We start from the raw sequence: 21044 nt of genomic DNA, 5'->3' as shown, positions 1-21044 counted from the left end.
ATGTAGATACATCCGTTTCACACGCTCGAGGCTATTACTGAAAATGTTCCTTTTCTCTTGTCACCAGCGAGCTCCATGGAAGACAGTTGAGTTAGCTTAGATGAGAAATAGCTGAATATTTCTTTCTCTGATTGGAAGTATTCCCTTTACTTTAGTTAGACTTTTTTTTTTTTAATTCAATCGTTCAAACTCCTACAGGTCTGTAGGAGTTTTTTTTTTATTTTTTTTTTATCATGGTATTCCCATGATATGGTGCCTTACAATATACTGTAGACAGTTCATTGGCTGTGGCTGTCATTTGATTATAATCACCTTATTACATCAATTTATTACATCACCTGTTATTTTCCTACCAAGATGACCATGTGATGATGTAACAGAATACTATGAATAGACTATCTTGTGCAGTAGCAATGAAAGGTGCCTTGTGCAGTGTCTAGTTTAGTCAGTGTTCTGTATGGCTGCTGTGTAATATAAGCAATGGGATAATATTATGTAATGGGAAAACATTATAATGAATAGTATAACGACAGTTACTGCTCACAGGGAGTAATATGTATAATAAGTACTTCTGAAACGAGTAAGGAGTGATGATCCATCAACAGTATTTCTCTAACGAGCCCAACGTAGTGAACTACCGTACACAGCTTCCTTGGTTTGTTTTGATGAACTAGCCCTTTAGTGCCTCAGAAGTTCGTTAGTACGCATGCGCAAGGCGTGGCTAGAGAAGTAGCTCGACTTGCTGCTAGCTTTCCACCTATCTGGGTGAGATTATTTGTTTGTTGTCGTTTGATTTATGGCTGTCGCTCTATATTTTTGGTAGAGAAAGTATGCGTCAAGTTCATTGTTACAGCTCAAATGATAATAACAGTGAATGCTAGCCGACAACGAAGTGTAATTAAAGACAGAATAATCAGCTTGCCTCAGCACAGCTGAGCTAGCAAGCTAACGGTTGCTAGCGTTTGCTTGCAGGTGTTTGCACTGGGAATTCAGCCACTGTCAGCTTTACCTTTCTTTGTCAGATGCAAATGTCTTTCTATCAGACTGCATTCATTTCAGGTCTTTATATTATGTTGTCTGGTTTTATTATCTAGCTGAACTTTTCAGCAGAAGTAAACCGACTGATTGTTGGTGGGCGGTCTTTATGTGATCTGTATGCTGTTATGTTCGGGTGTTTTCTCTACTACTACTCAGTATTCTGGATGTATGCGGAGCCATGAAGAATAGCTGTGACTTTGATCATAACAAACAAAGAAACTAAATCTAAAGTAACGAGTTTTCTAAATAAACGTAAGGTGTCAAATGTTAATGCACTTTGTTTTCTGAAAGTTTTTAGCAAACCATGGACCAGAAAATTCCATATGATGACTACCAGCTCCCAGTGGTGTTCCTGCCTTCTTATGAGAGCCCTCCAGCATGGATAGCCCCACAAGAGGTTTGAGCTTCACCTACATTTGTCTTGATATACAAAGATCATCATTCAAAACATACCTTACGCAGAGTGAATGCATTATAATAAAAACATGATATGTATGTCAAGTATTGGCAATAAAGAAATAAGTTATTAAATTACAAATGATGCAGAAAACCTGGACACTGAAAAAACGAATAGTGTCACAGACATATATGGATTGTTGTCGTGAATCAAAGGGCTAAACCCTTTCTAGAAATTAACATTTTGAAGCTAGTTTTCAGGAAAAAAAATCTCTTGCTGGTGGAGTTTTCTCTGGTATCAATGACCTCCACAAATTTAAATGTATTTAAATATCTTAAGCAGTAGAACTACACTGTATGCTACATCACCATATCTAACTTTTCTTCTGTGATGGAAGGAATTTGAGATTGAGTAGGCCTATATCCTTGTTCCTTTGATCAGCAATGTCCTGGTGCATGATTTTCTGAAGGGTGTGAACCCTTATCGCACTGTGGATGATTGATGTCAGACAAATCTAGGTCTGTATTAAAAATGATCATAAACCTGCACAAATACTGTTCATTTCTGATCTCCCAGAGTCACGATAGACAACATGCCACCATGCTGGTTTGAGTACACTCAGTATTTTCTCTGTGCCATATATATAGCGAGTTCATCACCCTGACTACAACAATGAGCTCGCCCAGTTCCTACCACGTACCGTCGTACTGAAGAAACCTCCGGGGGCACAGCTCGGCTTCAACATCCGTGGGGGCAAGGCCTCCCAGCTGGGAATCTTTATATCCAAGGTGTGTGTGCAGCTTTGATGTTTGGATTGACTTATGCCATGAAATGCTGTCCCATTGTTCCATTGTTTGCTTTTCTAAATTTTCTACTTTGCGATTTCTAATGTGTGTGTGTGTTGGCAGGTGGTCCCAGACTCTGATGCCCACAGGGCCGGGCTGCAGGAGGGAGACCAGGTGCTTTCTGTGAATGAGGTTGACTTCCAAGACATAGAACACTCAAGGGTAAGTCAAAGTAGTACTTTAATACACAGAGTCTGTGTTATAAAGATGCTGGTGTTGTCATTCTCATCCCAGAATATGGGGGATATTAAAAGGATACTGTACAGCAACACCACTTTTCATCTGAAAGTTGGTATATGTGGCTGTGAAAAAATGAAAGACATAAACCCTTGTCAAGTTATCAACTCAGGTTTTCCCCGTAGCACTTTTATGGCATTTTCATTGGGTCCAAAGTCATGTTGAATACGGCATCCAGCTGCGACACATTCTGTCCACAAGCAACATTATGACTAGTGAGGAGCGTATTATTTTGGGAGCATTACATTGTGTGATTAAAGTTAATTGTTACAACTCTAGCTAATGGTAAAGACATAATATCAGCATACTTTGTCTAAAACATTAGTATTTAGCTCCGTTAGCAAGTAATACCTAAAATTATTTCCTTCATGCAATTGGCAGTCATGACTTTTGCACTGCCTTCCTCCCTGCATTTACTGGTGTATTTTGTTAGCTGATACAAATTTGACTTTTCAAACACAATTCAAGCTAATTGAATCATGTTAATTTACCCTTGCATGCATATTAAACAGAAATGGCAGATAGAAAACATTAAGTGTGGAAATTATTAGGCATTTAAGTTAGTCAGGTACTAACACTGCAGGACCCTGCAGCAAGAGTATATTCGATAAACTTGTATTTTATTTAGTAATTCATGGCTCATTGCTCCCTCTAGATGTTCATTCTTTTGGATGCTGATATTGTCATACAAATGATAATATCAAACATGCAAATGATAGCAAGCATCTGCCAGCTGTCTATGAACATGTGTCCCTTTGGAAATCAATAGCATATCACAAAAACAAACAACCTGACCCAGTGTCCCATTGTTTGACCAGTTTGCCCAAGGCTGACAAATTCAATGAGGACAACATTTTACTGTAGGTTTGCATTAAGTTATTTTCTTCTCCCTCTTCAGGCTGTGGAGATTCTGAAGACGGCTCGAGAAATCCTGATGAGGGTGCGCTTCTTTCCTTACAGTAAGTCTTGCTCTCACTTGCTTCACAAAATCATGTCCAGAGCATGATGATAATCTGTAAGACATATACATAAAGCAAGATCTGCTTCCAGGTTTGATATACAGTCTGTTATACCTTTGCATCACATTGCAAGACAACGATAAGTAGCCTCCAAGCAGTACTTTTTTATCTCTTTCTGAAGTAGCTTGTCATCCTCAAAAGTCTTAAAGCTCATCACGTATTTTCAGGGAATTTTGATACCAGCAAGTAACAGAAGCCACCTAGCTAAGCTAACTGGCTGATCCCATTGTATGCGCTGAACAGTGAAATTGGCTTTGGGGGACCAAATTACATCACACAGGTGGGAGACACTTAAATGACATCGTTTGGATGATTCTAATGTCTGTGTTTTTCTATCAGACTACCAGAGACAGAAGGAGAGGACTGTGCACTAGGTGGCAGCAGATCACCTAGAGGGAGAGCCAAAAAAAAGAGGGAGAGTCAGCGAGCCTCAGTGGGACTGATGTCCTTGGTGGATGGACACGTCACCGCACGTCATTATCCTCCTCCCACAGACTCAAGCCTCCATTCTGTTTCAGCTTCAGGATGACTGATCTATGACTAACAGACCCATTCATAGTTCTACATGCAAGGACAATACATTAAATACTGAGTTTTCTCTCTCACCCTGACAGCCAGGCACTCTCTCCTCCACTCTGGTCCAAGACTGATGTTGTTCCATCAGTTAGATCACAGAGAGGAGTCTCTGAACTGTACAGTGTTGTACAGCGTTTTAATCTGGTTTTTGATACCTTCTTGACACTCCTTGACATACTTTGATAGACACATTTCAGAAGCATTGTTGACATACTGCTTACATCACATTTACAAGTTTTAGTTTTGATAAACAAGACTCGCCTAGCATAAAGTTTACACACCCTTTATAATAACTGAATTAACCATTGCTTCTATTCCCTTCTTCCTCGAGCCCTGACCAGATGCAGCTATCCATAGAATCAGATCACTTTAGTCACCATGTATGATAACTGTACACATTTTCCTTGGTGATATTGATAAAGAGACCAATTACTATACAGTATATGTGTATATGTAGATATAAATACATATAACTTTTGGGTTTCACCATACTTGCTGATACACATGGTACAAGGACAACAGATGCATATATCATATCACTGTATATCACTGTGCAAATATACATTCAAGTTTTAGTTATTCAACAGTAATACTTCATTGTGTATGAAATATTCAATATATATAATGGTGTAAATATATTCCAGTGATTAGCATCAGTATTGCTTTGATACTGTAAAGTAGTAGTAAATTAAATATAAAATATTGAGATTTTTTTTTTAACAGATGTTTCATACCTGCTTATGCATGTAGTTGATTATATATGTACTCACACTGCTTCTGGTCTGAACTAAAGATAATTTTGCATTTATTTAATATATGTTTTTTGAGGTGCCAAACTTCTGACAATGAATATAACTTGGAACATGCTGTTAGAGTGAGCTATATAGTACAGTACATTGTGCCCTGTCATAATATATTGTCTACATATTACTGCAGTATTTAAGTATGCAGTAAGTTCACTTTTAAACTCTTTTAAAGACATGTTTAAATACATGCCTGGTGCATCTAAACATTGTCTTATTCTTTTGTTTGTGCACTGCTACTAAAGGTCATGAGAAGAGAACATTTTTTTGTCCACTATCAGATGAGCGATCTGACCTAGTTTTTTTCATGAGACTGACTTTATTGAATACAAAATAAAACTATCTTGAACTATTTTTGTGTGTTTTTTGTAAAAGTTTGTGACATTGACCTGAATCTAGAATAAAAGTTTAGAAGCCTAGTACCCAAGTCTGATTGTGCACTTGTAAGAGCTTGAACCAGAGAGCTCGTCTTGTGACTTTTGAATCTGAGTGAGATGGGCCGGTTTGCTCTGGTATGAGTAGCTCAACTTGTTGTTCCACTTTGGACTTGGGTTTCTGTTGAGAGTGACTGTCACCCTTAGAAAAACAGAGCAAATCACAGTGATTACCAAAGCATGTAAACCTTGTGAGGTTTATTTAAAAAAAAAAACAGAGCACATTAAAACCATGTGACACTGTCAATATATCTCCTTAGAAGAAAAACCTCAAGAGCTCAGGGTCCCTCTTTGCTCTGTCATGACTTAATCTGTAAATAATCTCACATGTACAAGATCCATGATGACAATTCCAATCCTTTGGGTAAAAACAAAACTCAACTCAATACTTGGAAAAAAATAAAAATTTGCTCTGTACATTTTGCATGTAACATTACCTAAAGATTTTCATTCAGTGAGATCACCAATGGATCCAACCTTGAGTGCCTGTGATAAGTCCAGGTTCTGTTCAACAAACATTATAATGAATTCCACTGCATACACTTTGATTGCACAACATCTTAATAAATACAAACATTAACATAAAAAACCTTCAGGGACAGTCTTCCTGTATTTACATATGGAATTACAACATGGTCAGTAATCACAATAAATTAATGATGCGCAGTGAAATTCTTCCATATAAAAAGAAACAAAACAAAAAAAAAATAAGTGGCAAACGTGATAATGGAGTGAAATTGTAAGCTGTAAGCTTTGTATTTCTGAAAGACAGACTCAACGCCTGGAGCTACTGAACCTTTCCTTCCACCACATTAAGTTTCAGGTTAAGGGTCACTTCAACAGTGACTAAATACATGAATGTGATCTTAAAAAAAAAAAAAAAAGAGAAGTGATTATAATTTTCTGTGTACCCAGTAAGCGATCCAATCATTTTGCCCCAATAATTACTTTCACCTAACATTAAAGGGGCTAGCCAAAACAGTTTCTATCATGTTTTAAGCAAATAATATGTGAAAAATAGAGTGGAAGTACAGATGTCAGGAATACACTAAATACCTAATATCATTTCACTCAATAGTTTCACTACTGACTATCTCCTCATTTCCATTTACAGTCAACTGTAAAGGCAAATAGCCAGTTGTGGACAACTATGTTTAACTTCATTTGCCTGCATTCACTTCATTCAAACCTTGTTCACATCTATTTTACATGGTTGCAACTACAAAAAGGCCTGCTGGAAGACACATTCCTAAATGTGGTGCTGTGAGTAATTATTCCACAACCAAACCCCAACATCTCTATACTAGTACAGTGTAAAGGGCGTACAGTTAGGGGCCAAACACTGCAGAGATGGTTAACTTAGTTCAAGGTGGACTGATCTGAATGGCAACTTGCTCTGTGCTCATTTCCATCTGGCAAGATAGTTGTAAACACATTGTCTTGCTCATCCCAAAAGGCACACTGATATGGAAAACAGGAGAAATAAAAAAAGTAATTTGAGGATAGATTGGTTGACAATCGAGAAACGTAGCACTTTGGTCTCAAGTCTTATGGAGTTTGTGTGAGTATATCCTCCAGTCTCTCTCTTGGCCAGCCTTCATCCTGTCGTATCGATGCGATTCAGCTGCTATCCTCATTCTCCTGAGCATCCGCAGTCAAGCTCTCATCCACATTTTCTAGCGAGTCTGTTCTCTGCATTGACAGCTCGGCCGGGTCCATCATGGGCAGGGTGTTCTGCTCCGGGAACAACCAGGGCTTCTGGTCTGGAGAGTTCTGCTGTTTCCACTCGGGGTAGTTCTGTCCCGCCTTGTGCACACACTTCATCACCTGGAAAGAGTAGAGGAAAGGAGTATCAGAGGGCTGAAACCAACAATGAGAATCTCACCACACCTCAATGTTCAGTCAACAAAGCTGAAGATAAACCGGGTCACAAAATATTGTGTGTCAAATTATGTGGCAAGCACTTACATGAGTTGGTGCAATCGATAGTTACTATTTACAGCTCTGACACGGTCTACATAACAGTATCTCATCTGCCAAAGCCAAGAAACTGATTCATATAATAGAGTGAGCCCATTTCAAGCCATCAGCATTTTGACAAAGACCTACATGATCTGTGAAGTCTAGTTGGAAATAAAAAGGTGGCCTCACTTTTGCCATTAGGGCTACAATATATAGTAATATCTAGTTTCAAGCATGCAACAGTTCAACACCTGAGGAAACCTGCCAGAAACCCCTCAAGTCTTAACAACTAAAGCCCTATCTTTGAACGTCTGTAAAGCACTTTGTAAACTTGCTTTAGATAAGTGCTACATAAATAAAGTTTATTACTGTTATTTGAACGACTTGCCTGAGGAGCATAGGCTGGCTAAATCACCATCATCTTTTAAATCACTTTTATAGACTTGCTTATAATGTAATGATCTTTTATTTATTGCCCTTGACCTCTCTTTGTATTTTTTTCCTCTTATGTTTCTTGCTTTTCTTATATTGCATTTTACTGTTTCATATATATATTTTTTATTTACCCTTTTGTAAAGCACTTTGAAACTGCATTTAAAGACGTGCTATATAAATAAGGATGAATAGAATATTAGTATTATTATTATCACTATTCCTAATTTGAATCTTCAGTACCTAGCCAAAGCACTATTTCAGTATGATTGTGGTCAAAGCGGGTTTGGGAGCTTTTGTTTGTAGAGAAAGTTGTTAATGGGTAATGAATAGGTCAAGGTTTCTGTTCTGTTGAGGATCCTGAGTCCCACAATCTCAGTTTCACACACATCGTTACACTTTGGTCTAAATAGTTTCAAGCGGCAGAAGATATGAAACCTGGGGAACGAGTTCTACCAGGGCAGAGAGCAGCAGCTCGGGCTGAGATACTCCTTTGTCAGGAACCTTACCGGGACAGGCCCTTAAAGTGGGTTTCTATGGTTACCATTGTCCTTTAAGAGACTTGAAACCCTCACTCCCTTATGCGCACACCACACACACTTTCTAATAATCTCCGGAAAACACACTCTTTCTCTCTCTCTCTCTTTCTCGCACTCATAGTTAATGCTTTTTTTTTACCCAATCTTCTTTCTTAGGTGTCAACTACAGGAAAACACAACATACCTTGGGAGCTAAAACTTGAGATGCTTTGTTCACCACCCACTTTGGAAGAGAACCTGGAGAAAAATGAGGATAAAATGAAACAGCACTTGAGATTTTCATTAAGAACTAGATTTTTCCAATATTCATATTTGTTTGAAAAGAATGAGGACATTGGTCAGGGTCTAACCTTTGGGGTCGGCCTGTGAAAGGTATATGAAAGAACAGCTGTTTGGTCCTGTGGGCTTGATCAAGTAGCCAGTTAGGATGGAAATGGCTCTCACAATGTCGTTGCGAGGAGGGTATTTCTGTGATTGAAACAAAAACAAGAGTGTGCAGAATAATGAGATAAACTGAAGTGGGTTTAACTGAACACCTCTTTCAGGTCTGTGTTCAAGCTGCGCTCCTGCATGTACAAGCTGTACCCGTGCAATTCAGACATGTGACATTGGTATCAATATGGATAAGGGTGTTTGTAGATGATAAAACGGCTGTTATAAAATCAGTGCACACAAAACATGAAGACAATAGATGTCAGTGGGCTGTAGGACTGGCATGTTTGACAGACAGCGGTTGCTATGAGCCTGGGAGTGTGTGGAGGAGGTGCTGTACCGGGTGTTTGACGGAGAAGTTCACGATCACGTATTCATCGTCCGTCACCTGCCACGAACGCAGTGTCACCACATCTCTGTTCCTCAGCGGTTTGGGACAAAACCCTACGAAAAAAAAAAGAAACAGAATTCAGGATACTTTGAAGGGAAGACTGCCTTCATCGGTTGTGTTTCTCACCGTCACAGTAACCTTAGATTCAGGGAACCAACTTAGGCAGCACCTGCACCCTTGTTTTGACTATAAATACACTGAAGGAACAAAGGCCCCTCATACTTCATTCCTAATGTCTACATCAGCCGTCCCTACAAAAGTGTTGATAAAACCAACAGATTATAATAGAGAAACGAAACATGGACACTAAGAGCTTTGACACTAAGAAGCAGGATAGATGGGTAACAAAACAACAGTTAAGTTTGGGTATGTAAACAGATTCTTGAAGGGAAGAGCTTGCTGATGGGAAAATCATCGCTGCATTATTCACGTCTCACTGTAACTCAAAATAAAGGTCCATTTTGCTGCATTGTTTGCAAACCATGCTGACATAAACAATTTACAGTACTTTACTTAAAAAAAACATTTAGCTGTCTCACACTGTAGCTCCTGTGTGGAGAACTTGGACAATCAATAAAAGATTTATACATTTCTAGTATAAGAAATATCACAATTCAGATTCCCTATTAGGCCCAATTAGATGCTATTAAGTGTCTCCAAATGCTCAAATGTTAACCAGACTCCACTCTTTCCATTGCCAATGTTTTTTTTTTTGTTTTCTTGGCTGTACGTATGCAACAACTGAAGCGCAGTTATTCTAGCTCAACAGGTTTACGGAGAGTCACACAGGACAGCGCAGTGTGATGTGATCAACTGCATCAGATAGGAGTAGCCATACTCACATGAGTAGTAGCCCACATCAGCGTTAGCAGAGAGCCGGGCAATGTCAAAACTCTCCGACATGGTGGGATCCCACTTCTTACGGTACTGGCCATCATGGAGGACGTCGTACATGGTGGCGGCTGACACATCTTTTATCGTCATTTTACACTGAAACACACACACAGGCACACATACTATAATTAAAAATCCAAATGTCAAGTTTACAAAAGGCCAAAGTCACCCAGAGGCAACTATGAAATCTTAAGAGACTTGGAAGTTACATTATGGATAATTTCTGAGGATATGGAAGTATTTTTGAGATTGCAATTTACCTTGATCTTATGAACTTTTGGTGCATTTTGATTTCCTTTTGTAGAAGCCGCGGGGGGAACTTCGACCCACACTTGCATTCCATGTTTATCATACTTGTTTGACCAATTATCCGTTGATAGGCACTGTCTTTTGAAATCAGAGAAGACCGCTTCATCAGGTATAATATTCGACCGATGAGACATCTTTTTTTTTTTATCTTAAGAGTGTGGATCACTCCTGTGAAAGCTTCTTTAGGTAAATGGTGTTTAATTTATCCTCAAAACAAATCTGCCATATAGAACAAGTAGCTCGGCCTGCTCGGCTGACGGACTCAAGGCTCCTCTTGTTGTGTGCTGCCGGCGAGTCCAATATATGCAAACTGATCACCAATCAAGTTGGGCAGGATTTTTGTGCTGAATTCCTGAGCCATTCCTCTGTCACCTCCAGGCTCCTGTCCCTCTGACGTCAGTACTTCCGGAATCCGTCGGCCTACAGGTGTGCTACGCAGGTGCGTGGAGAAACATCTTGCCCCCCCCCTTTCCAAAACAGAAGTAACGCTTTCATAAATAGAAGGATAGGCCACTGTACAAATATCACACCTAAACATAACAATATCATGACCTACTATAGGTCAAAATGATACCACATAAAATCATATAGGCTAATTACATAGGGGATAAAAAGTACAATAAGATCAAAACCTACTATTGAGTAGCGTGTCAATGACAAACATTATGCCCCAACAGGACTATTAGAAGAATATTTAATTAAGGCTGTGAAAATGACAAACACTATACCCACACATTGTAGTAGGCAGACTACTGTGGGCTGCTCAAGGTTAGAGTGGGTAGGTGCGATGTGAATTACTCAGTGTCGGCACGTGAGGGCTCCGCACAAACACGAACCCAAAATTTAGCACATGACTAAATGATAAAAAGCTATGGTTATTTACCCAGAACAGTTAGAGTGGATTTCAGAATTATTCCAAATCTTTCTGAGGTATGTGTCCTCTTACATATACTTTTATAAAACGACGCAGGAAAAACAATACTGTTGTCTATCAAATGAACAATAGCCTAAATATATATTTCAAAAACTGAATTTTAGTTAGCTCTTGATGAGGCGAAGAAGTAAATTTACAATGGGAATATTCATAGTTCTGTGACCCAAAAGTCGTTATGTTTATTGTAGTTGTAACATTAAAAACTAATACTGTCAAGAGAGAAGGTAGAAATTGCTAAAAACTAATGCTGAAAATGTCCATTTTACGCCATGAACACTTACACATTCTTGTCCTACTAGTTCAGCTCACAATGAAGTTATTATCATACCCAAGGAAGTGATCTAGAATTATAAATCAAAGTCACACTGGTAGAATGCATAGTATTTCATAACCAGATCTACGGGTATTAGAAATCAGTTATGAATACCACAATTCAATAATTCAGTTTCACATGACCAATTTTAATGAGCCTCAGTTTGGTTTTCATAATTTCATAATAGCATGTTAGTAGTCGAGAGGACTGGGACGAGTTTGTAGCCTATAGGCCTATTCCTAGTATTTCCATGATGTCATGCATTTCCTACTAATATGGTGCTTCACACAGCTCACTGGCTGTGGCTGTCATTTGATTATAATCACTTGTTAATTTATTACAATCACTTGTTTATTTTCCCACAAAGATGGCTGTGTGGTGATGTAACAGAATACTATGAATACCACCAACTAATGATTCTTTCATCTTGTGGTTTGGCTGTATTTTGACTCACAGTATGTTAATATCATGTTATTCTTGATGTTCCTTGAAGTTTCATGCAAAAAAAAAACCACGGTTACGGTTATCACAAAATTACTAGTTTGCTAGTATATGAGGAGGGCAACTTCATGTTCATAAATGGCCACACCTTCTGAAACACTGCATACATTCCTGTAGTCCATTGTCTAATGAGGCCAGTTTCAGTCTCCTTTGGCAACAGGTACACACCCCCGATTTGACAGGCGCCTCACCTTCAACTCTTATGTAACTGTTGTAGTCTATGCATACAACACTTAAGCAACTGTATAAATCTGTTGTATGCATGCATAAAATAAGCATGATTAATGATAATTAGTGTTTAAGGTGTGATAATTATGAATGTGCCACGATACCAAATGATTTGTAATGGAGCCTTCTCAACATCAGTGCTTCATAAGGAAAGGGAGAGATAAGAGCTTTGGTGAAATATCTTTATTTTATTCCATGTGATAGGCCTACACTTGGGTGTTTCATTAACTCTCCTTTTTATACATCAGATAGTAATAGTACATTATTCACACAAATGTTGCTAAACACGAGTAGACAGCATATTTCAAATGGACAGACACAATTCAGAATAGCACAAAGCTGAGTATTCAGTCAGTGACAAGTAATAGAAGAGCTGCTAAGGTTAAGACGGTTGTTCGATGTAATTAAATACTTAACAATTTTTAGTCCTTTTAAAATGTTTACATTTCAAAACAAGCTACAGCAAATGACAGGTGTGTTGTGCTATGGCTAATTAGTTGGTTTGTGTTACACTGTAAGTGTGTCTGGAGACGGGTGCAGCCTTTTCCTGTGACTGTAAACCAATCTATTGACTACACACACTGCAAAAAGTCCTTTCTAGCAGTGTGACAAGAAAAACACATTACCAGGCTTAAATGTTGCCTTTAGGTAGTGTCCCAGCAGACACGCAAACAATAAATAAAATAACTAATTTTCAACATGCGTGCCAGTATCTGTAATTTTGGTCAAGCGTACAATGTTATTCATATGTTCGAGTTACAAATAAATAAACACATAAAACCAACAGTCCTACACGGGCGATAGCAATACAGTAAAGGCTACTGCAACTAACTTCTCTGCACTTTTTTTACAGCAAGGGTGTTAGTAAGCGTTAGCTGTATCTGAGGACAAACTCTTATCTACCAGCTCTACAAAACAACTAGTGAAGCCATGAACCAGTCAGCAGGCTTCTTTTATACTTTACAATATTGTGGCTTGATTCAGTGCACAACGTTGGTGAACAAACAAGCAAGGCATCTGTGTTCTTATCCATATATAAATCCTGCATGGTGAGCATGCTGCATGTTCCTGCAATAGTGTAATCAATACAACACAAAATATTAATGAGATGGTGGGTACGTCATAGCGACCAAAGTGACATATTTCCATTAGCTTGGAAAACTCAACATTGGCTTTTTTAATTTTGTACTTTAGAAGGCGCATCTAAGAGCAGAAAACCCCTCCTCTCCTCAGACGTGTTAGTATGCGTGCAGCTAATTTAACAAAGTTGCAAAGACAGTTGCTATAGTTTTGATGCGGACATAAATAGTTTCAGGTTAGTAGCCATTCTGATAAATTTCGGGATGGCTTCCCTTTGATGAAAATGCATATCTATTTGCTCATTAGTTTGTTATACATCCCTTTTGCAGCACCCTACAGGAAGCCTGCTGGAAATAAGGTCTCAAATCATGTAAATTGGTCGACTAACACACTGTGGTATTCTTTGGCTGTTCATGCCTTTAGATGTGTTATGTATAAATAATGTCTAATGTATGGTCCCATAAACCATCTTCAATGAATCGGGCTAATTTGAACCAAACGTGGCAATAAGACAGTTTGCAGTGAAGTAAATTCACTGGTAGGAACCTGTCCCTACTTCCTCAAAGTAAGCCAAAGTGGGGAAATAATCAGTAACATTGTTTCTTACAGATTACAGAATAGTCGAGTTTTCATAATCCAAACTCTCCATTGGAAATAAAAAAAGCAAAATATTAAGGAACTGAGACCTCAACCTTGCAGAGTCGTTTAAATAATCCCAAGCAATTTTACTTTACAACAATGACAAGAGTGACAGCACTGAGGTTTCCGAACGGTGCAATAACTCAAGAGCAGTTAGCTATGTCAGTCTGCAATCCTATATAATGCCATGCAGTTGGATGAAAATCTGAACATATTTAACCTATTCCTTGTTTTAAATGTTTACTTTTAAACCATTTTTTTCCAGATAATCTGCTTCAATACAGTATAGCACATCCACACGGTTACTCCGAAAAGTCACTGAGTTGAAACGGGAAAAGACAGGTCCTCCATCCCAATGGCAGTGTGCCATGGGTGGAGCGAGTGGCCACTGAGAGACAAGCTGTTGGTGGGGAGGAGGCAGGTTGGGCGGGGTGAGGTGTACTAGCATGAGCAGCTGCTCTCGGTGACAGTCATCTCTGGTTGCTTCTCCAGTTTGATGTCGATCACTGAGAGGACCAAGGTTAAGCAACATCATCTGTGAATTTGCACATTTAACTTCAGTATTTTCTGTGGCGCTCTCTGGCTGCCATGTCATCAGTGAAGACTCACTCTCTTTCTGCCCAGTAAAGCACCAGGCACTGGCTACTAGGTTGCCAACCCTGAGTTTATAGTCACCAAGTAAATGTTTTACATCAAAGTAATAAAGCCACAGCAGTAATAATAGCTTGAGCTCTAAAACATGCCAAATCATTGTAACTTTTAAAAAGGATACTGTCCTCTTTGCTTTTCTCCGGTGTGCTATCCATCCCAGGCAATGCAGCAGCAACACGACGGAACAGCTACAGAGCAAAGTCAGAGGAATTAAATAGTTGCACACATTTGCAAGGAGTCTCACCAAAATATGGGCAAATGTGAGAGGTCTAAAGTACAATACTGTCAAATCAGAAATGGGCAATTAATCTGATCAAGTGACTACTCCTGGGTAATTTATTGGTTGTTTAACAATAGGCAAATACAAAAAGCAGTTCAAGCAGGGAAATAAAATGGAATATTTATTATTGGTTGAGATAACAGCATGGAAGTGAGGGTTGCCGTGCAAACCTTCCCCACTGAGGAAATCCATTATATTCATGCAAAACATTTTGAAAGGTGCAGAGGTTTAAGTGAATCAAGACAGAAACTACTTAAGCACAAAAGAAACACACAATAGCAGTTAAGACTGTGCTAAACACATCAACCGATACTGAAACTTCTAATAGAGAAGGCTGTGGTGGGGGAGGAAAACACAATTGGTATGAATTGAGAGTGCTTGGACAAGTCATGGTGAGCCATGTGAGGAAAAAAGAGAGGTGAAAACAGATAAGAGCAAACTTGGAGGGCAGAGTTAGCTATACTATCCTGAGAGAGCAGGATCTCTACCTGTTTGACATTGTAGCCAGTCTTTGCGCTGGTTTCAATGAACATGACATTCAGTTCCTTAGCTCTCTGCTCGCCCTCCTCCGTGGTGATCTGTCTGCTCAGGTCAAAGCAGAGGGGGGAGATGGACGAACAGACAGATATGGAAAGAAAGATCGCAAAGAGGACAGGCCGAAAGGAGAGGAAGAGATGGAGAGAAAAACAAAGAGAGCTCAAAACAGATTCTGTTTTATCTTTGTGAGAAAGAGAGAGAGGTTAGTTTAGTTATAAACGCAGACAGACAGAGAGAAAGACAAAGGGAGAGAGGAGCTGCTGTGCCGAGTAAAGATGAAACAGAAGGAAAACGATTCAAGAGATCACTCACTCAACAACAGCCACACTCTGATCCATATAATGAATACAGGGAGAGTTGTACACTCTAGACGTCACAAGTGGGCCTCCCTAACCTAGCTAAGGGACATCGTGACCTGTATTGGAAGCTTCAGGACCATTTGTCAGTATACACCTGCTGTTGCTGGACACCAACCTGTTTGACGTTATAGCCAGCCTTGGCACTGGTCTCTATGTACATCACATTGAGTTCACGAGCTTTCCTCTCTGCAGCCTCAACAGAAACTTGCCTGCCATGGTCCCGGGAGGGAGGGGGGAGGGGAGTGTGGTGGCATAGGGTTGAGGAAAACACAAAAAATCAAAATGACATGGAGAGACAGACCAGGAAAGGGAAACAAAACAAAAGCAAAAAAAAAAGAAATCTACAGAAATCTGATCAAATTATAAGAAATCAAAATTAAGGAATTAAAATTACTATCAAAAAATGCTGGAATATGCAAAATACCAAGGGATGATAAAGTCAAAACTGGATGAGATGCCAAATACACTGAAGGGAAGAAAAATGGGATTCCAGGCTTTGGCAGAGTTCATACAGATAATACAACCTATTGCCTAATTCCAGTTCTTAATAATTCAATTTCAATATTACAGTCTACATTATTCTTCGTACAAAACATCATCAACAAACCATTCAATCGTCTCACACAACCATGTACCTTTTATCCGCCAAGTCTGTTTTGTTCCCAACAAGCATGATGATGACGTCACTTCCTCTCTCTGTTCTGACATCATCAATCCACTTTGAGGTTTGCTGGAATGAATTTAGATCTGAGGATGAGAAAACATAAAATTACTGCATACATCAGCCGCATGTGGCCCTCACAGACAAAAATGTTATTCTGGTTAAAAGTAAAAGTGTGCACAAGCAGCCGTTATTCTTCATTAAAAAAGGTACCTTATGTCAAAAAAAGCTGATACAGTAGTTCTGTTAGTAAGCAAAAGTATTCAGTAGGAGAAGCTTGAAGAAGGAAAGAAGAGTTACAGAATTTCTATGTCGCTAGCCTGATGAATCTTGGCAAAAATAAAAAGGGAGCACACTATGCCAAGATACTGTAGCTTCCTTCCCACGGCTCTACTTCCCTACAGAACGGTTAGAGTACAGCCCTGACTCACTGGTGATGTCATAAACTACCACAGCAATGGTGGAGTCACGGATGTAGCTGGGAATTAGGCTACGGAAACGCTCCTGTCCAGCAGTGTCCCACAGCTGGAGCCGGACCTGAGGAGTGGAACGGGGGGGGAGAAGAAAAAGACAAGAAAATGGAGAAAGAAAAAAAGAGGGGAAAGACAGAAAAGAGAAAAATGGAGAACAGGAAAGACATAAAGGAACTGCAAGCCAAGCAGCAGAGACGAAAATGGCCTTTTTCACGGAGGAATAGGGAAAATCATTCAAATGCAGTATAGGGCCAGAGAGGAGCAGCTTGTGAGTGACGTTCCTCTGACAAGACATGCACAAGGAGCCCCTGCTGAAACGTTATTTAGGTTGTTATGGCGGTTCTCTGCCCATAAGGCGACATCTAAAGGCATTTTCCTTTATTCCTGACATCAGCCCCATTTGTAACAGCATTTAAGAAGCACAAACCCCTCTGGACACTGAACTTCAGAGCTCCATCAAAACTTCAACTGGAGAAATGCTTCAATGTATCTAAAGCAGACGGAAACCGCCTGAGACGATGCTCTCATTATGCTGTCCAGTGGGGTTGCCAGGCTGGTAAATGCTCTTTTTCTGCCCTTCCGCATACTAAGGGAAGGACAAGGAGGCGAGGCAAGGCCATGATACCTACTGGCTATGTCATAAACCACCACAGCAGCGGCTGAGTCGCGGATGTAACTGGGGATGAGGCTGCGGAAACGTTCCTGTCCGGCTGTATCCCAGAGCTGCAGCCGAATCTGTGGCCAACCGTGCAAAGAACGTGGGAATGGGTGGATTTCATGACCCAGCAAAAGGATGGAAGGAAAAAAAAACTTGAAATGATGATAGAACTAAAACCACGTCACAGGTCTAACAAAATTAATGGTAAAATGAAGTATGAGGTAACAACACAACGTGAAATGGTGAAAGGATAGCCTAATAATCGGTGGTTCCTACATAAAAAGCAGACTAAATGCATGCTTTATCCTTAAGAGTTAACACTAAGGCAATGGGAATGATCAAAATCACAATGAAAATGACAGAGCTTACCGTACGATCTTCTAGGTACATGGTTTTCGACAAAAAGTCGATGCCAATTGTTGCCTGTGAGACAATTATTGCATTAAAGCTTAGTCATCTGCACAATAATGGATACTGCATGACTTCTATAGTCAACAGGGAAAGGTGTTCATAGGGACATATTTCAATTAAAACACACTTGTAGTCAGTGTTTAAGAGCAGGTATAAATCATACACAGATGGTTATGTCATTAGTTCCATATACAGTACTGTGCAAAAGTCTTAGGCACCCTAGATTTTTTATATACATTTCTTAGTAGTCTTAGATGTTTATTTGTTTTCTGCGTTAGTGTGTCAGTAAACTGCTGTTTATTGTATATTTTTGATATTCAGAAACTTTTCATTTCATTAGTTTTGAAAGCATCTTTGCTTTATGGATTTCTTTGACATTTGCTTAAGACTTTTGCACAGTACTGTATATACAAATATATGTTGTGAAGACTTGTTAAATTAATTTTTACCTGATAGGTGTTGTCGAAACTGTCATACATAAACCTGGTGATAAGCGAGGTCTTTCCAACTGTATAGACAAGGACAGAAACATACAGGCCTACGTTTAGATGTGTAACCTACATGGCCAAAACTTCATTACTGACATTATGCACTCAGGACCCACAATGATTTGGATAAGTAATCTCACAAAAATCAATATGACTCAATATGACTCAGTTATATTGTAATATGGTCATGCTGAGTAAAGTGCTACCATCATTGATGCAATGTGGACTACTGAACCCACGCGCACGACGCTGAGCTGGCAATTAGGGTGGAGCCACTAATCTCGGAGTATGGAAATGGCTCGACTTTTTACATTTGTCCCGTTATGGGACAATGTCATGGGTAAATTACAAAAACAGTTCTAGAATACAATCACGTCCAATTGACGACAGTGTAAATGCCCTGTGGCTAGCGTTAAATGGCTGAGGCTGGATCAGGCAGATTGGCCTGGACCCACTGGCCGACGTGGCTTTTCAAGAAGCATCTGTGGGTACCAAGCTAGTGGGTTAACAAGCTAACAGCTGACTAACACACAACACAACGTTACATCAACACATCAGGGTGATCTATTTAACCTCCTGTCCGCATGTAGGAGGTCTTGTTTTGGAAACAAAGATTCGTAGTAAGCTCTTGGCAATCCCATTATGGGTAAAATTGGTTAGCATACGTCAATATTATGGCTTGCATATTTTAGCCAAGCACAGCTAACTCTAGTTAGCCAACGTTAGCGGCAGAGTTACGTGGTGAGATGATGCTGATACATCATACATCATCGGTCAGGGAAAGGACCGCTGTCCCACTGCCTTTATTTGGAAACAATCCAGTCTGTAGCTTAATTAGTTGTTCTCACTGTTTGCTTTGATGGCAAACAGCTTGGCCAAACTGGTAAGTACTAATGTTGGCCTTTAAATCGAGCAGTGAGGTGTTTGGCTAGCTCAGCGGGGTAACGTTAGCTAGCTAGCTAATGACATCGTCACAAGTGACAAAAATCGTCCGAACCATCACCTTTCTCTCGGCCCACTTCGACAGTTAACTAGAAACGTCTCGCCCTGTATCAGCACCGACTGATGATGCCCAGTCGGTACCCCGCTAGCCAGTAGCAGGCTAGCTCAGACCAGTAGCAAGCTAACGGTTAGCTCACCAAATTAACACACGGCTCAAATACATCGTCCCCAACTTACCACTTTGCTCGCCTAAGAAGACGAGTTTGAACTTTCGTAGAGGATTGCCAAACTCTCCACCGCCGGTCGTGGTTGACATTTTATCAAAAGATAAACAACAGCTAGCTGACTTGGCTAATGATGTCTAGACCGTAGAGGAGCAAATAATGTATCTTGCACTAGCTACCGCTATTGTTGCCTTGAGTTTACGGAAGTGAAATAGCGCAACCAAGCGGTTAACAGCCAGTTTAATACATCCATGTTAACAGCAAACACAAATTACAAAGATAAATCACCCTAATAGAGAGCTTCATTTGTGTCCGTATTGCAATATTTCAATTTCGCTTAGTTCGCAGATTAGTTGTGCTAGGCCGAGCACAACTGATCTGCAGGAGTTTTTCAAAGAATGTGGCTGTAACCACGGGTATAAAGAGTAACAATAACTGGAATATTTAGGAGTACAATACTGTAGGGTACACTTAAACCTGAGTAGAGAGTGTTCGTTTACAAAATAATTCAATAAACAAGAGACTCACTAAACAGTCATTTGTAAGCCTACTTAAAGATTTTGATTATGTGCAAGAGTCAGTGTGTTTACGTTATTCAGGCTTGCTCCCATTCCTCTGATGTGAATATGGAATATGCTGCACATTTGTGTGTTGTGTGCAGTGTGGCACAAAATGTGTGTACACATGTGCTCATAAGACGTATACTAGACGTATACTTTAGATGCCTAAAAGTATTAAACCGTGTGTCACCTTTAAGGGAGACAGGAAAATTAACAGGTTTTTACCATAAACTTTCACTGGGGAATACATGGAGTCCAATGGGATTTGCTTACTCCATTCACTCTGACGGTGTGCATGACAGATGTGGCAGAATTTGCTAAAGCAACTCGTTGTGTTGTGAAGATGATAGAAGATGTGATTGATGATTGGCATCATCATTGGCATTCTGTTTGCATGACATTAAATTTCGTTTAGGCTATTATTAGGATATTTACATGATAAAAGCACTTGCAAAAATCATGCTTTTTTTTTTTTTTTTTTTTAAACTATTAACTTTGACAGGTGTGGTCTGTGCAGGGGAGTGATAAAAAATATGAACCTGACTGTTTATTACCATGTACTGAGTATTCAGTTTATTTTCAACACTCAGCCATACAGAAAGGCGTCCAAGCTAAGTATTCCTCATAATAAATTTGTGATTCCTAACACATTAAGTAATTAGTCTGAGAGAGGCTATGTTTATGGTTATGCAGGATATGTCATGTGAAGGCTAATGATGATGATGGATGCAGTTTTGAATCTTGAATCTTAAATAGAAAGAGCAAAGTGTTGACATAGAAATACTGAGCAAAATAAA

General features: G+C 39.5%; 3 protein-coding genes across 5 annotated transcripts; 1 reads left to right on the top strand and 2 right to left on the bottom strand.

Annotated features, from left to right (window-relative positions):
- The first annotated feature begins 714 nt into the window (after positions 1 to 714).
- Positions 715 to 5755, top strand: pdzd11 (PDZ domain containing 11). The gene is made up of 6 exons (XM_071539408.1): positions 715 to 765; positions 1330 to 1435; positions 2083 to 2223; positions 2344 to 2442; positions 3416 to 3476; positions 3876 to 5755. Exons 2-6 carry the CDS (start codon positions 1343 to 1345, stop codon positions 3908 to 3910), a joined length of 429 nt encoding a protein of 142 aa, XP_071395509.1. The 5' UTR covers positions 715 to 765; positions 1330 to 1342; the 3' UTR covers positions 3911 to 5755.
- Positions 5551 to 10606, bottom strand: stard14 (START domain containing 14). Its single transcript, XM_071539407.1, has 6 exons — positions 10260 to 10606; positions 9948 to 10095; positions 9055 to 9158; positions 8633 to 8750; positions 8467 to 8519; positions 5551 to 7176 (listed from the first exon to the last, which is right to left on the bottom strand). The coding sequence occupies exons 1-6, from the start codon at positions 10440 to 10442 to the stop codon at positions 6970 to 6972; spliced, it is 813 nt and encodes a 270-aa protein (XP_071395508.1). The 5' UTR covers positions 10443 to 10606; the 3' UTR covers positions 5551 to 6969.
- A 1853-nt stretch (positions 10607 to 12459) lies between these two features.
- On the bottom strand, positions 12460 to 19868 carry rab41 (RAB41, member RAS oncogene family). 3 transcript variants are annotated; one of them, XM_071539437.1, is made up of 8 exons: positions 19701 to 19868; positions 18483 to 18541; positions 17992 to 18045; positions 17594 to 17699; positions 16466 to 16577; positions 15946 to 16039; positions 14776 to 14842; positions 12460 to 14509 (listed from the first exon to the last, which is right to left on the bottom strand). In XM_071539437.1, the coding sequence occupies exons 1-8, from the start codon at positions 19777 to 19779 to the stop codon at positions 14445 to 14447; spliced, it is 636 nt and encodes a 211-aa protein (XP_071395538.1). In that variant the 5' UTR covers positions 19780 to 19868; the 3' UTR covers positions 12460 to 14444. The 3 variants fall into 3 exon arrangements, with proteins under 3 accessions (XP_071395538.1, XP_071395539.1, XP_071395540.1); XM_071539438.1 differs by lacking the exon at positions 17594 to 17699 and adding an exon at positions 16923 to 17028; XM_071539439.1 differs by lacking the exons at positions 15946 to 16039; positions 17594 to 17699 and adding exons at positions 15423 to 15516; positions 16923 to 17028.
- Between the last annotated feature and the right edge of the window lie 1176 nt (positions 19869 to 21044).

Source organism: Centroberyx affinis, unplaced genomic scaffold (genome assembly GCF_046629955.1).
Source record: "Centroberyx affinis isolate AG114_WGS23_722 - 3 ecotype Tasmania unplaced genomic scaffold, CSIRO-AGI_Caff_v1 ptg003460l_1, whole genome shotgun sequence".
Classification (NCBI taxonomy): Eukaryota; Metazoa; Chordata; class Actinopteri; order Beryciformes; family Berycidae; genus Centroberyx; species Centroberyx affinis.
Note: the sequence above shows the minus strand (reverse complement) of the source record. Positions and strands in the feature narration are given on the sequence as shown.